This window comes from Halichoeres trimaculatus, unplaced genomic scaffold (assembly GCF_033239565.1).
Source record: "Halichoeres trimaculatus isolate MK-OKI-2021-1 unplaced genomic scaffold, fHalTri1.1 fHalTri1_scaffold_7, whole genome shotgun sequence".
Classification (NCBI taxonomy): domain Eukaryota; kingdom Metazoa; phylum Chordata; class Actinopteri; order Labriformes; family Labridae; genus Halichoeres; species Halichoeres trimaculatus.
The window spans coordinates 18952488-18966959 of NW_027437185.1; the positions used below are offsets into that span (position 1 = coordinate 18952488).

Consider the following 14472-nt stretch of genomic DNA (forward strand, 5'->3'; position numbering starts at 1 on the left):
CACATCTGGTTCCTAACTCGAACACCATCAAAGGTTCATTTTACAGCCTCCTTTCTAAGAGCCTCAGCTAATCCAGCAAAGAGCTCTTACTCATTTCATCCAAGTGGCCCTGCTCACTTTGCAAGATCCTCAGGGTGTTAGGTTTTTTTCAACATCTGATGGTGGAAATTTGGAGCAGTGATGTCTGTCCTCATGTTAAGAGTTAGATAATATACTCAGAAATGAGTTCAGCGCATATTCTTGATTTCACTTCTTGGCAACACTCGACTCACATGAAAATGAGTTGACTCAGATCTCACTTAGGATAGGGCAGTGTTGTGAACGTTCCTCTAGAGGGCGATGTCTAGCTGAGAATATTACAGGGAGTGGGTGTGTGCAGACACTGGTCAACTAATTGACTTCCACTTAACAGTCTGATATGCCAAATGAACCAAAACAAGTCGGTCCCAGAGGTACATACAGATTATTGGGTCCCAGTAAAGTGTATTTACCTTGTTTCTTGGCAGCACGTGTGATGGTGTCTTTGAAGGTTTTGCAGCTTGAGTTGTCTCCACCACACACTCCACACTTGTCCTCCTGCTTCGAGGAGCCCACCACACCGTCACAGCCCACTTTCTGTTCATGACAACATGGAAAGTTTGACACATCCAAACCCCATGCAGATGTCTTTTTCTTACAAACACATGCTCATAACACATAACATCACTCACTTCACACTCTCCCCGCACACACACGCTGTGCGGGTCCTTGTACGAGCAGCGAGTGCCATCCAGGACCATCCTCTGCGTAAAGACCACATCACGTGTCTCCTTGGACTGGCAATGCAGGTGGCAGCGTTTATTAGCTGGGAAACAAACACAAACACACACAGAGGTCCTGATTTTTAGGATGAATGTCAGAGGTGCTCAATCCTTTTTGAATTCATCTTTACAACCAGTGTGTTATGATTTTTTATTTTCTGAACAATCTCTCCATGAGTCAGGGTGATGCTCTGTCTCATTGTGTCTGTCTGCCTGACTCATATTACAACTACACGAGCCTCCAGAGACAAAACCTGGCACTTCATCCCAGTGAGAACGAACACTCCCACTGCATCACGTTTATTACAGATGGACACTATCCAGAGACCTTGACTCTACTGGTGCTGTGACACTAATAAGTAGGTGGCAGACGTGTTACTGTAGATGATATAATAGGTGGAAGAGGAATCGTTTTTTTCAAGCCAAAACAACATGCACAGAAACAATAAATGATACCTCTCCTGCATTTGTGTGAAACATGCTATGAAGAAGGTGCAGGAGAGGGGGGGCTGTGTTATACAGAGAGGATATATTGGATAATATATTTATAGATTTATAAGCACAGCCAAAACAGAATATGTTCCTCACATAGTGGTGCAGCTGATAACAAACCTAAAATAGAGCTGAAACTTTTGAAACATAGTTTTAAAATTGAAGAAATCTGACAATGTGTAAGTTTAATTATTCTATTGAAATTCTTTTACAGATTTATTATTTTTTTGCATTTCAAATGATTTCCTTGAAACAGTAGTGGTAATTCAAACAGTAATCCTGACAGGGTTACCATAGAGCATTTTTTGCATCTCAAACACATCCCATCAAAGCTCCTCACTTTTTTCAACTATTCAAAATGTAAAGTGTAATGAAAGAGGGAAAGAAAAGGATAGAAGTAGCTAAATTTGTGAGACCCCTATATTTGGATTTGAGGAGGCTCAAGGTGTAAAGAAAAGGATCAGAGAGCTCTGATATCTACCAGATGTTGACCACTACTCTAATCAAGACTAGTCCTGGAAGTCATCTGGTCCTATCTCTGTTAGACACAAGAGACAATATGGGTTTCTGATCTAAAGCCATGAACTAATTATTTGAAAGAATTTCTCCACACAGCTGTTTGAACAACAATGAACAAAGAACAGCCTGCAGTTTTATGATAAATACTATACTTGAGAACTATCTGTTGACGCAGTAAATGATGAAGATAGAGCCACAGAAGCAGCAGTCAGTTAAATGTCTGTAAACAAATACTACAGTTTCACACTCGCGGCAGAAACACTTTTCCTGTCCTTACACCGTCTAGAGATGACGAACGATATTCAATTTCACCTCCCTGTTCACTTTTGTCTCTGTCTCTCACACACACATCTTGTCAGTGCTCACTAACAGATGAGTAATTTGAGACTGAGAAAGCTTTGCTGAATAGTACTGCATTTAGAAATGATAAGAACAAAGAGAAGACACAGCGTGGTCCCTCTTGAGGAGTGTGCAGTATGGCCTCTGATCAGATATGAACAGCTCAGCACTTTCTCACATGCTGCCCTTTAGCTGGGTGATTTTTCAGTATGAGACACCACATGGAGAGTTTGTCTGACGTGCCAACTAATACATGGATGGAGAAAAATATGGGTTGGAGAAGGAGGTCAGCGGGGTTGATATGACATCAGCAGATTGGGTGGGCAGAAGCCAAGTTCAAAAGAGGTTGTTTTCAAAGAGATTTTCAAAGAGATGGCGTGTTTTTATGGGAGGGCGTAGTCGTAGCTTAAAGCTCCTCTCAGCAGGACAGCCAGATGTCAATGACCATAACAGAACACAGCCTATTTATAAAGCCTTCTCAAACCAAACTGTGGTCAAAAACTATGTGTTTACTTCCTCTTCTTGGCTCTCATTCATACTTTCCAACCTCTACAGCATATCATCATATAGAGTTCATCCTACTTCAGGAGGTATCTACAACAGACTGCTTCTCTCTGCACCCACACCATCCCACCCCCGGCCCTCTCATCTGTGGGCGTGAACTCACGGTCTGGGTGTTCATAAGGCATCCAGTGGTGCTTGTTGCTATGGATTTCAAAGCGAGGGTCTAAAGCATGGCATTGCTCCTCTCGTGTGTCGCTGTAGATGTCTTCACACTCGTTGTTGTTGCACATCTGGAATTGATAGTTTGCTCCCATGCAGGTGCGGCCTCCGTTGGCTGGCCTGAGAGGGTTGAAGAGGGAGAGACACACAGTGTTTTTAATTCTAGTTCATTCTTCAAATGTATTTGATAAATTAAGGAATGATCTGCGACTTGTTCAAATTATGGCAATTATAACTGAAACAAGACAGCGCACAAATAAAGAATCACTGTCAAAACCCATACAAGTTAGAGCTTCCAAATAAAGAAAAGCTGTAGAAGAAATAACATAAACACAATACAAAACTAAAATTCTTCTTTTTTTAACTCACACATGCACTCAAATGTGCATTGACTTTGAATTGGCATCACAACTCTTGTAAGAGGAAAATAGTTTGACTTGGTTCATCGATGATGAACCACCACTCTTATGGTAAAACATGTTTTTGCCATTTCTTGTGTCAAAATATTCCACAAGAGACCTACTTTTATGGTTTCATAATGTTGTACAAATATATTCTATTATGATGTGAGAAAATTGGGGACATCACTCACACCTGAGTGCAGCACATATTTGGGAGGAGTTGATTCAAAGAGAGAGTCCTTTTGGTTTCCCTTGGTTTTGTTTTTTCAAAACTAAAGGGGGGAGCTCATAAAATAAAGTTTGGGTTAAATTCTTACTTTCGTGTGGCTTTTTTGATATGTTCAAGACAGGGTCTGCAGTATTTTTCATAAAAAATAAAATGTCAACTGTTGCAGAAATAATCTTGCTCAATCGTCTCCTACAGGCTTCTATACATGTCTGTCAGTGTCTGTGTCTTCCTCAAACCCTCTTCTTAGCCTGTATGTTGATGTTTTGGTTGTATCAGGACATTTCTGGGTGGAGAGCAAGCGATGTTACATCAGTCAATCACAGCACGCTCAAACAAAGAATTTGCACATTGATTAGTGGAAGAAACTATCTCGCTATGATAGTGGACGTAGCAGAGTGAAGAAAAAAAACAACCAAAGTGACACAAAACGCCAAACAGATAAAGCTTTTTACCAACCCAAGGTGAAGCTTGGCTCCACTTTCACTCCCTGACATCACCCGTCCTTTTCTGAAACAGATTTTTGAAGCAAATCGGCTGCTGTAGCCATATTGGAGACTCAGGCTTTGAGTCTTCACATAGTGCGCTTGTCAGTCACGTAAGCAGAGCTGTGCCTCAGATTGGGTGAACTCATGATCTTATTATCCTCTAAAATGCCGAGTTAGATAGATACTCACCCTCCTACAGTGTGTGCCAATAGTGATATTAGCAAGTCAGACAGGAGATGTTTTTTGTACCAGGCTGTAAATATGTTAATTTCTGCTGTGAAAACAGCTTTTTTAGGCCTGGTGTGAGTGTGACTTCCAGTACTTCCCGAGCCTGCTTCAAGCAGACACTGGAGACATGGCAGGTTTTAGATCTTCCGCAGTGTTCTATGTTTTAAACTCAGAGGCTGCCGCTTGGTGTTCACATAGTCATGGTCTAAGAGGCCGTTTACACAACAATGGTGTTAGGCTGAAACGCTAAAGTTTTGTATGTTTCAGCCTCAAGTTTACACCAAAACGGCGTTTCAGCCAAACTAAAACACAAACTTTTGAAAACAGACTCCAGAGTGGGATTTTTCGGAAACGCTGCCGACACCATTGCCATGTTAACAGTAAGCTGGTGTTTTTTAGTGGAAATTGTGACGTCACACTCCGCTCAGCCCCAGCACATACAATAGGACAATAGCACCGTTGTTACGATCGTCGCAGACAGCCATGTTGTGCCTGTGCTGCTCAATCTGTTGCTCCACTTTCGCACTTAGTATTCGCCAAAACACCAGATGTTCAGCTCAACCCTACTTTGGTGGAGATCTCCCAAAAGTACTACAGCGTTTTCAGTCCCTCAGCATTTCTGTGTAAATGCAAATTTCTTTCACTGTGTTATCACTGAGCTCTAGCGTTTTCAGATGAAACGTTGTCGTGTAAACGAGCCTAAGGCTGTGGATGTGCTCTGCCGCTGGCACTAAGCCAAGGAGCAGGCGCCCAGTTTGATGTTGTGTTTAATGACAAGTAACAAAAATTTCTGCAGACCCTACCTTAAAGGTCTACTTTTATGTTGTTGTTGTTGTTTTTTTTTTTTAAATAACCCTTTTTAATGCCACTTATACCCACTTGGTAACTTTTTCACATTCAAGTTTGTCTTAAGAAATATTGCAATTTATGAAATTTCCAAATGTGTTTACTCTAGAACTGAAATATTAAACCAATAGAGTTGCATATTTATCAGTATTAAGCTACCATGATTTTATCCTCTCTCCAGTCATGGAAACCTAAGACACATAAACAATACAAAACAGGGGGAGATACCTCGGATTGTCACAGTCACGTGTGCGGAACTGCACTCCTCCCCCACAGGTACGGGAGCACTGTCCAAACTCACTCCATGAACCCCAGTTTCCATCTTGCTTGATGATGTCAGGGGTCAACCAGATGCAGTGACCTTTAAAGCAATGCTGCAACAGATTAAGAAAAGACACGTTTGCTTATTTTTAGACACAGTGTTCTGAATCTCTAAATGTTTGTCAAGCTACAGTAATATAAATACCTTCCCATTCCCACACATGGTGCCATCAATGGGCGGCCCTTTCTTGGTCTTGCAGAAGAAGGGATTGTCTGGGTGGCTACACCACAGCTGCTTACATGGGTCAAATGTGCGGTACTGTAGGAAACAGAGAGAGACTCCTTCTTACATTTAAAAGCCCTATATCACAGTACACACAGTGGGTGACAGGGTGACGCCCAACAACACAAGTCAACCATCATCAGACAGCTGGAACTACAAACAGAGCTGGGAAGAGAAACATCACCACAACAGTTTTATACCCAACAATAACGACATCGACCCTGAACTGTCACTGGACACTATGCTCCACTGAGAAACACACAGCCATCATGCAAACTAAACCAAAGGATGAGAGAGATAGATAGAGAGAGACAGAGAGAGACAGGACTCTCATAATGAGACAGCCCATGGTTTAATTAGGGCACGGGGGGAGGGGTCAGAGGGCAGAGGGCAAAGGGTTAAAAAGGCCAAAAGGTTAGGTGTCATCGACCTCTAAAAAAAGGCCCCTAAGACACATAAAAGGACCAAATTCTCTGATATGAACCATTGATGAGGATACCACCAAACTGACCTGCAGTCCAGTGTCTGAGGGGGCGTGCCCTCCTCCCTCCTCTCCACAGACTTCCCCACCCACCATGACCCCAGGGGAACCTTTGCAGGCCAGAGGGCGAGTCACAATCAATGGCTAGACTGTGGTAGGTAATCACCAATGACATCAGACTGGAGGATCCTAAAAGCTGCAGTGAAACATGGAAAAACAGCCTCTGTTCTGGCTCAGACGTCTCTCCGTAAATGGGAAAGACATCTTCCCAACCTTTTCCACTGGTTTATAGTCATGAGTGTGCCAATATAATGAGGCTTTTCCTGCCAGGGCTGCTGTGATTTAACACAGATTTGCAGGAAAAGCACTGAGGTATGGTACGGTTCAGCTGCTGAACTGCACCAAAGTCACTGAACCAGTGGACTCACAGCAATTTGGGGAATTTTACTGACACCTTATCCAGAAATGAGCATTTTAGAATCCTGCAGACTAGCGCCGAATACATGAAGATGTGTAGAACAGAGAAACAGTAAAAAAAAAGAAAAGAAAGAAAAAAAAGGAGCAACATTACAAACAATTACAACCTCAGAGGACAAATAGAAAAAGAAAATCTGAAAAACAAATGATGGGCCACATGTCTTCCGGGAGAAGGGGTTACCTTACCTGCGTTCCTGACTGGCCCGCCTTTTGTAGCTGAGGGGAATGGGTTTGACAAGAGAATAAAGGGTAATCTAGCAATATGTGCAAAGCCTCTGAACAAGCCCTTTGTCAATCAAGTAACAGCCTCCCATCAGCGTGCCACAGTGGCTTCACAGTCATAGAGTGGGTAAAGGTGACGGGGAGGGGGAGAGTTGGAGGGGAGGATGACTGTCAAGGTGCTGCAGCCGGGTGAAGCTAGTCAACTGTGTTTGTGTGTCTGTGGCAGGTCTATGTGAAGGCACTGTGGTAGTAAAGTAAGTTCTGTGTTGAAACAAATCTTCTTTACGGTATCAGAGTTAGCAACAGAAAAAAGAAAAGGCTACAAAAACCAATTACCTGCTTTTAAGCAAGATGCCAATCCCACAAGTGGCCGGGAGAGGAAAGCAGAGGACATCAGAAGAATGTGAATATATGTGTATGTGTGACTTGTTTATTACAATGTAGATCAGAGATTGATGTTGTAACTTGTTGGCCTTCAGTATGTCAGTACAGCTGGAGTTAGTACAGACTATCTATGTAAGTAATGAGACAAGAGAGAGACTATGGGGATGTCTTACCGCGGTGCACATGGTGTAACCCACACCGAAGTCGAAGCGACACTGTTCGTTCATTGAGTAGTGCAAACCGGGGAGTTGAGGCAGTGACGGCCAGTTGTGGTCGAAAGGATCATCACGGAGACAGTCATAGGAGCTACAAGAGGAGTCAGAAGAATGTGATGCAGCTCTATCAGCTTCAAATCACTTTTTGTATCAAAGTGAAGATTAATAAACTCCAAAAAAGGGATTGTGTGTTTTTTTTTTCTCACCTGAGGTAGCGTCCCAGCTCTTGCATGCTACATCTGGACCAGTGGAAGCGGTGGAAGGCAGCTTGCACAAGAGGCGCCATGATGCTGCCCATGTGCACCTCGTCTCCACAGCGGTTTCCTTGGCCATCATGCTCCATCCCCAACCTGCAGTACGGGAGAGGGTAACAACAAGGTTAAAAAGAGGAAGTTTTTTCTTTCAGTAACTTGCTGGTGTCACTGAGGAAGCTTAAGAGGTTAATACAAGAGTCTAGCGCAAGTTAGGAAAGACATCTTTAAGAAAAGTACACTTACACGTGTCCCGTCTCATGTGCAACCACAAAGGCAGAGGAGAAACCATCCTCATGGTTCAAAGTGCAACTCCGGACTGGATGGCACATGCCTGTCACAGGGGCATAACCTGGGGAACCAGGTAGAGAGACATGCTAGGATTAGTGGAGGACATCCAATACTTTCTAAAGTGGCAGTAAACATAAAACCTAAATTGGATATTTTGGTATTTTTAAGGATTTCAAAAACGTTTACAGTTTTAAAATTGCAGTCAAGAGATGCCAGGTTGGCCCTTAGTTAGATTATGAGCCACATTACATAAATTATAGTCCTCAGTGTGAACAGGCCAGGTTCAGATCCACGACTGTCACCCCCAACTCTCTCCTCCCAGGTTCTAAATCTATCAACTATCCTTCCACCTTAGGACATGGCAAGCTCATATAATACTGAAATAGTTAAAGAAACAAAGTTGCTGTCTGAAAGTTGTATTGCATATTTTCTATAAGCTTTTAGTCAACACTAGAGGAAACCCTCATTTTCTTTATCCTTTGTAACATACTTAAATGTGTTCTGGTTGTTGTGCAGCGTCAACCGTAAACACCCTCCTCCTCTTCTACATGTGCCAATCTCTAAGTCCCTGTGTGCTTGTCTGTCCTATACTGCCTTTAATTGTGGGACTGTGGCCGGCCCTGCTCTGCTTATTGATTTTCTGCTGCTGAAGGCTGAGCCCAAGGGCAGCTGAAGGGCTTCTGCAAAGCTAGGCCAGTGCCTTTAGAGGCCGCTCCCCTGGGCCTGCCTGTTAGCCTGCACTCTGCTGCACAGAGAAACCACCAACCACACAAGCCACAGTGCGCTGAGCAGATGCATGAGGCGAGAGGAGTAAGGAGGCAGTTTTTATTGTGCACATTTATGAGTTTTGGGTCCTCGAGTGGGTGGGAGCACCATTTGGATGTATGTTTTTATATGACGAGCAAGAAAACCTGTGTGTATCTGCTTGTCTTTTGTTACCCTGCATGCCAGTGGGCCCGAATTCCTGCCGTGTGAGGAAAATGGCATGGTCATGATACTCAGCATCCCCCGTGTCTTGCTTCTGCTGCAGGAAGGCCCATCGACACACATTCTCCAGACTCTGAGAGGGGTTCCCCAGTTCAATCAGACTCATGGACTGAAACAAGACACACACACACACACACACACACACACACACACACACACACACACACACACACACACACACACACACACACACACACACGTAAAGAAAAAAAAGGTGTAGTGAATATAAAAAAAACAGGGAGCCAAACCTGGGTCTTGTTTCTATTCTTGTTCAGCTATATTTGCTTCTCTCCTGTAGGGGGCAGTGTCACAGTGTTGTAAGTTGTCAGCAAATCTTGCAATCTGCTGAGGTGTACAACACACACGCACACACACTCAGAGGGATCACAGTCCTCACAAAACAAGGATTAAGATCCTGTAATCTTGATGACTTCAGTAATGAACATGAAACTGAACACAGAGCTGTGTATTAATAAGAAATGCACCAAAAGCCAAAAACAGGTTAATTAACAAATATTTACACATGATTAACTATATGACAAGAGCATCTACACCAACACTTCCAGTAAATCCTTTTCTTCACCTGCAACTTTCTTTCCCTCTTTCTCCTTTCTTTACTGTGCATCACAAGTCTTTCCGCAGCTCTTTTTCACTCCTTCCTTTTCTACATTTCCTTATATTTCTCACATATCTCAGTGTGCTGCTTCATCAAACAGTGAGAGGTGTGTGTATTATGAGTGTGTGCAGTGAAGACATACAACCTGGTGCTGTACAAACACCACAGACCGAGAGCACTCAACATGTATGTGTTTTATCGCGCTCATCAGGTGCATTTGTGCGTGTGTTTCGGGGCTTTTCTATGATCTTTGAAGATGAATCTGTACCAGCGTGCATGTTGTGTCGGAGTGTGTGGGTGCGCCTGCATTCAGGGTCACATCGCCAATCTGCAGGCTGTCTGGGTGCAGCTCTGTTGCCACGGTAATTGGGGATGATGGACAGCCGGAGCTTTGGCCGAAGCTGCATCGGGGCTGGTCCAGAATGACCAATGTGGGAGTGTGTGTGTGTGTATGTGTGTGTGTGTGTGTGTGTGTGTGTGTGTGTGTGTGTGTGTGTGTGTGTGTGTGTGTGTGTGTGTGTGTGTGTGTGTGTGTGTGTGTGTGTGTGTGTGTGTGTGTGTGTGTGTGTGTTTGTGTGTGTGTGTGTGTGTGTGTGTTTTCAGGGCTCCATTGGGGCTGTAGACATGTAGGGAGGAGAGGAACAGATAAGGCTACTGCAGCGTAAGTGTATAACAGAGCAGCTGTCCAGTGATAAAGTCATTTGTATCAACCTGTGGGGTAATCCCTGCCCTCCACCATTCCTGCCATTCCTCGCACAGACAGGCAGATAGAGTTACAGCCGGGAAGAAAAAGATGCCTCCCCCATTGTCCGGTTTCTCTGTTTATGAATGAGGGAGGGCTATCATTGATTGTTTATCTTTGCTTGGACTTCCCATGATTCTGTGCTGCAGCCTACTGGGAGGGAGGCTGATTGCATAACAGGCTGAGCTTCTGTGTGCTTTGGTGCTGAACTGTGAAGGCGTGCGACTTGAAAACACTCCCCTGGGATGCGGCATGCTTTTAGTTCCTCTTTTGCTCAGTCCACTGGAATAACAGGCTTCGGGCATCAGCGCGTGCTGATGAATACGCGTGTGCGTGTGTGTCTGTGTGTTTGTTTATGAGTATGTGCATGTGCAGGACTTGGCTGTGCTTACTGAAGGTACTTAAAGAAACTGTTGGGGCTGACTTTTCAGTAGATGTCATGTCTTTTAAGGACTTACCTTGCCATAGCCAAGCATTATAATCCGCACCAACACCACGTTGATCTTGGCCCCTAAAGACTGGTCATGATAGATCTCATTCACCTGGGAAGACGGAGCAAAAAACAGGGGGGAGCATTTTTTAGTCAAGGTACAGATTCCAGACAAGAACAAGTTAGTTTTACTCAAATGAAGGTGAAAAATGTCTGACTAATCTTTTGATAATGACTTTTAGATTGTTTTATATAAAACTAATGAGAACATCTTTTCAGGTTGCAAAGTTGTGCTGGTGGTAACAGATGAAATAGGGGACCAGTCCCACGGGTAAAAATGCCAGTCATCTATGACCACACGGTTAAAACATGTTACATTTCTGTGCACGACGGACCAGAAACAAAGTTACACAAGAAGACAGATAGCATGGCTCCATTTTGAGAAAACATAGTCAACTTTCAACACCTCCAAAGCTCACAAGCTAACATGTTATTGCTTAGCCAAATACTAAGCCTGAATCAAAGACAGTCTGATGAGATTTAGGGTTTATACTAAAATGGATTGGATGCAAGTCTTTTTCTTATGTGTAGACAGTGGTGTGAAAGCTTTTTCCAGAAGTTAAATCTTTTTTTTTTTTTTTACATATAATGTAAAAGATGGTCTGCAGATATTTTTCCAGAAAATTACTGACACCACTGAATGTTTTTTCCATTCAATTTTCACAATCTTAAGGCCCAGAGGTTTCCAATTAATGTCTTTCTGAAAGACTATAAACCCCTTTTTTCACATATTGTAAACTTGTAAAAATGAAAAAAAAAAAAAAAACTATTCATAAAAGAAGCAGAGATAGTTTTCTTAAGAAAAGATGAAACACAACAGCCAACTGATGAAACACCAGCCCACTGAAATTAGAGCCTAAAGGAGGAGGATGTAAATCAGACAGCAGAGGAAAAAATTAGTTTCCCATAAGCACAGGTTGAGAGGAGATAAAGAGAGAAAGATGAAAAAAAAAGAAGGAGCCTAATGTAAAGAAACAAGGTAATGTTCAACCAGAGAGGGGCAGATAGTAGGGCTGGGATGATGTGCTATTGTCGTGATTTTATTCTGTTACGATTTCTGGGGTGCCGATTCGATTTAAATTGCGTTTCTTCGATATTTACGATTTTTGTGAATTTTAGTTTGCTTTTTTTAACACCAGACCATGTGAAAAGGTTAAATGGTGATGATAATGTCATCAGACTATTTCAGGAGCCATTTTTTCTAGGGATGCACTGATGTGAAAATCTTGGCCGATACCGATATCCGATATAAACATTGCTGTTGTGCCTGATAACCGATAATTATTGGTATCAATATTGGTTAAAAAAAATAAATAAATAAAAGAACAATCAGAGATGATGTGTCGAGGAGGTTCAAAGAGAAAGAGCTGTGTGATCGTGAGAAAAGACGACCATCAAAAGGATCAAAGTATGGAGGGCTGAGATGAACACGATCAAAAACGTATGTTTTGTCTGTGTTTTAGATCAAAAACAGGAAGAGAGACATAAAAGAAGAGAGTCCACTCTTCTTCAGTACTTTTGGTGTTTACATCGTCATAGAAAACAATATCATTTAGGTCTTGAAAGATTGCATCCCTTATATTTTCCCATAAAATGCACATCACGTGAGTCAGAGAGAAACATTTCGCCCCCTGCTGGAGAAAGGGTAATTTTTTTCAATCCAGTTTATAAACAAAGACTGAAATGAAGAATCGATTCTTTAACAAAATAACTTGGTTTTGATATTGCCAAACAAAAAAAATCCTGATGTATATAGGATAACGTTTTTTCCCCCACCCCTAGCAGATAGCACACTTGCTAAAAACACACATGCGGGCAGAGAGATAGAGGTAAATTGGTTCAGGAGTTGAGGCCTGCTGTCCTCAGTGGCTGTGTGCAGAGCCTAATGAGGCAAAGGGATGTAAAAACAGACAGCAGTAATGAGATGGCTGATGGACACGCTGTGGAGGAAAGGACACCCACAAACTATACGAATCCACACACACACACACACACACACACACACACACACACACACACACACACACACACACACACACACACACACACACACACACACACACACACACACACACACACAGGTACAGAGATGAAGAAAAAAAAAACAGACACACCCAGTGAGAGAAAAGGTATGAGAGAGCAGAGGAACGCTACAAATAGAGACAGAGAGGCAGAGGGAGAGCAGCTGAGCAGAGAGGGGAGCAGGAGCACACAGGCAAAGTGAAAAACGAGAAAGAGCTTGAGAGAGAGAGGATGATTCCTAGAAAACAAATGAAGCACAGAGCTGCAGAGAAGGGTTTTTAAAGGACAGAGAGGAACTTTGGAGGAATGTGATTCTCTGTTTTAAACGTGACGCAGAGCCAGAAAGTCCAGCATCCCATTTGGAAAAATCTGGTAGAGTGACCTTCAACTGGGGATCCTCATTCATCAGCCACAAACAGTCTGAAATTATGCTCTCTGATCACCTTCATAAATAAGCTAGTTGCATTTTGAAGCTTTACATAATTTCCAAAGACCTCAAATACACTCTCATTTGCTCTGCAGGGACAAGAACAATTGCCTAATTACTTTAAATAGGCAGATCTTAACCTCATGAAATGTTGCCAGCATTCTTTGAGGTTACAACTAAAGCCATGTATCAAGTAAATAAGATTAGCAGCCTCAGTGGAAGCAGCATTTTACTTCAGCCACATTATTTCTGCATCCATGTGCTGGTTTTCCAAACTGGAACATTTGAAATTATGGAGGCTGGAATTAGACTGTGGAAATGCTGGAACTCTCTGACCTCATCTGTGATTGGAACAGAGCATTACATAAGAGAAGGAAAGAGCAATACTTAAGTATTAAAACATGACGTATTAGTAACCGCAATACTTGATTTGCACTGCTCAAAACAGCAGGGTACACAAGATGCAAAACGGTCGTCAACCACAGCTTAAAAAGGCAGACACAAAGATATCTACAGTGATGCTTTCTAAATCACGGTGGAATGTCCTGCACAAAATCTGACTCAATTTGTTGCTGACTTTTATAAATGAGAGATTCACAGATAAACAGCGTCGTACTGAGAAACCACTGGTGAGTTTAAGTCCTGAGTCCAAACCTTACTGAAGAAGAAGAAAGAGGCTTCATCAGCACATGTGTGAACAACCAAAACTGAGGCACTCATTGTGGATAAATTTATTGTCTTATGGAAGCAGCACTCTGATGTGTTTTCACAAAGGTGTCTGACAGTGACACATCAAATTATATTAAATTCTGAAAAGTAAATATCATCTCAAGATATCAGATTAATCCAGAGATGTAAAAATAGGGTGGCATATTTTTCTCCAAAATGTCAAGCATACAAGTACAAGAGAGTTAAAATTAGACTACCTAAGTAAGGTGGATATAACTATATATTTGTAACTGTCAGTACATTTAGTGTTCATGATACATGAAATGTGCACAAAGAGGGGCCAGGTTTTAGAGTTGTTTGTAAGATGGGAGGAGGACTTTGAGGTAAATGCTTTGTGGATTTTGGTCAGGGGTGTCACAGGAGTAAAAGTGAGTGCAGCTTGTCTTGTGTTTGTACCTTTCTTTCTTCCTCTTTGTCTTCTTTTTAAACAAAATTATTCTCATTATCCCAGTTTGTAGAAACTTGACGAGTAAACTCTTCTTTCACACTCTTAGGATAAGACTCTTTTTCTAGAGTTGTCAGTGAATGTGGC

General features: G+C 42.4%; 1 protein-coding gene across 1 annotated transcript in view; it reads right to left on the reverse strand.

Moving 5' to 3' along the window:
- Positions 1–14472, reverse strand: part of LOC141793292 (A disintegrin and metalloproteinase with thrombospondin motifs 2-like) — a 138112-nt gene that overhangs the window by 9076 nt on the left and 114564 nt on the right. The window contains exons 5-15 of the mRNA XM_074673850.1: positions 10731–10814; positions 8867–9023; positions 7883–7988; positions 7592–7735; positions 7344–7476; positions 6751–6780; positions 5529–5642; positions 5291–5436; positions 2818–2993; positions 711–844; positions 492–615 (exon numbers count right to left, since the gene is read on the reverse strand). Coding sequence (XP_074529951.1) covers positions 492–615; positions 711–844; positions 2818–2993; positions 5291–5436; positions 5529–5642; positions 6751–6780; positions 7344–7476; positions 7592–7735; positions 7883–7988; positions 8867–9023; positions 10731–10814 — 1348 coding nt within the window. The remainder of the gene's footprint in view (positions 1–491; positions 616–710; positions 845–2817; positions 2994–5290; positions 5437–5528; positions 5643–6750; positions 6781–7343; positions 7477–7591; positions 7736–7882; positions 7989–8866; positions 9024–10730; positions 10815–14472) is intronic.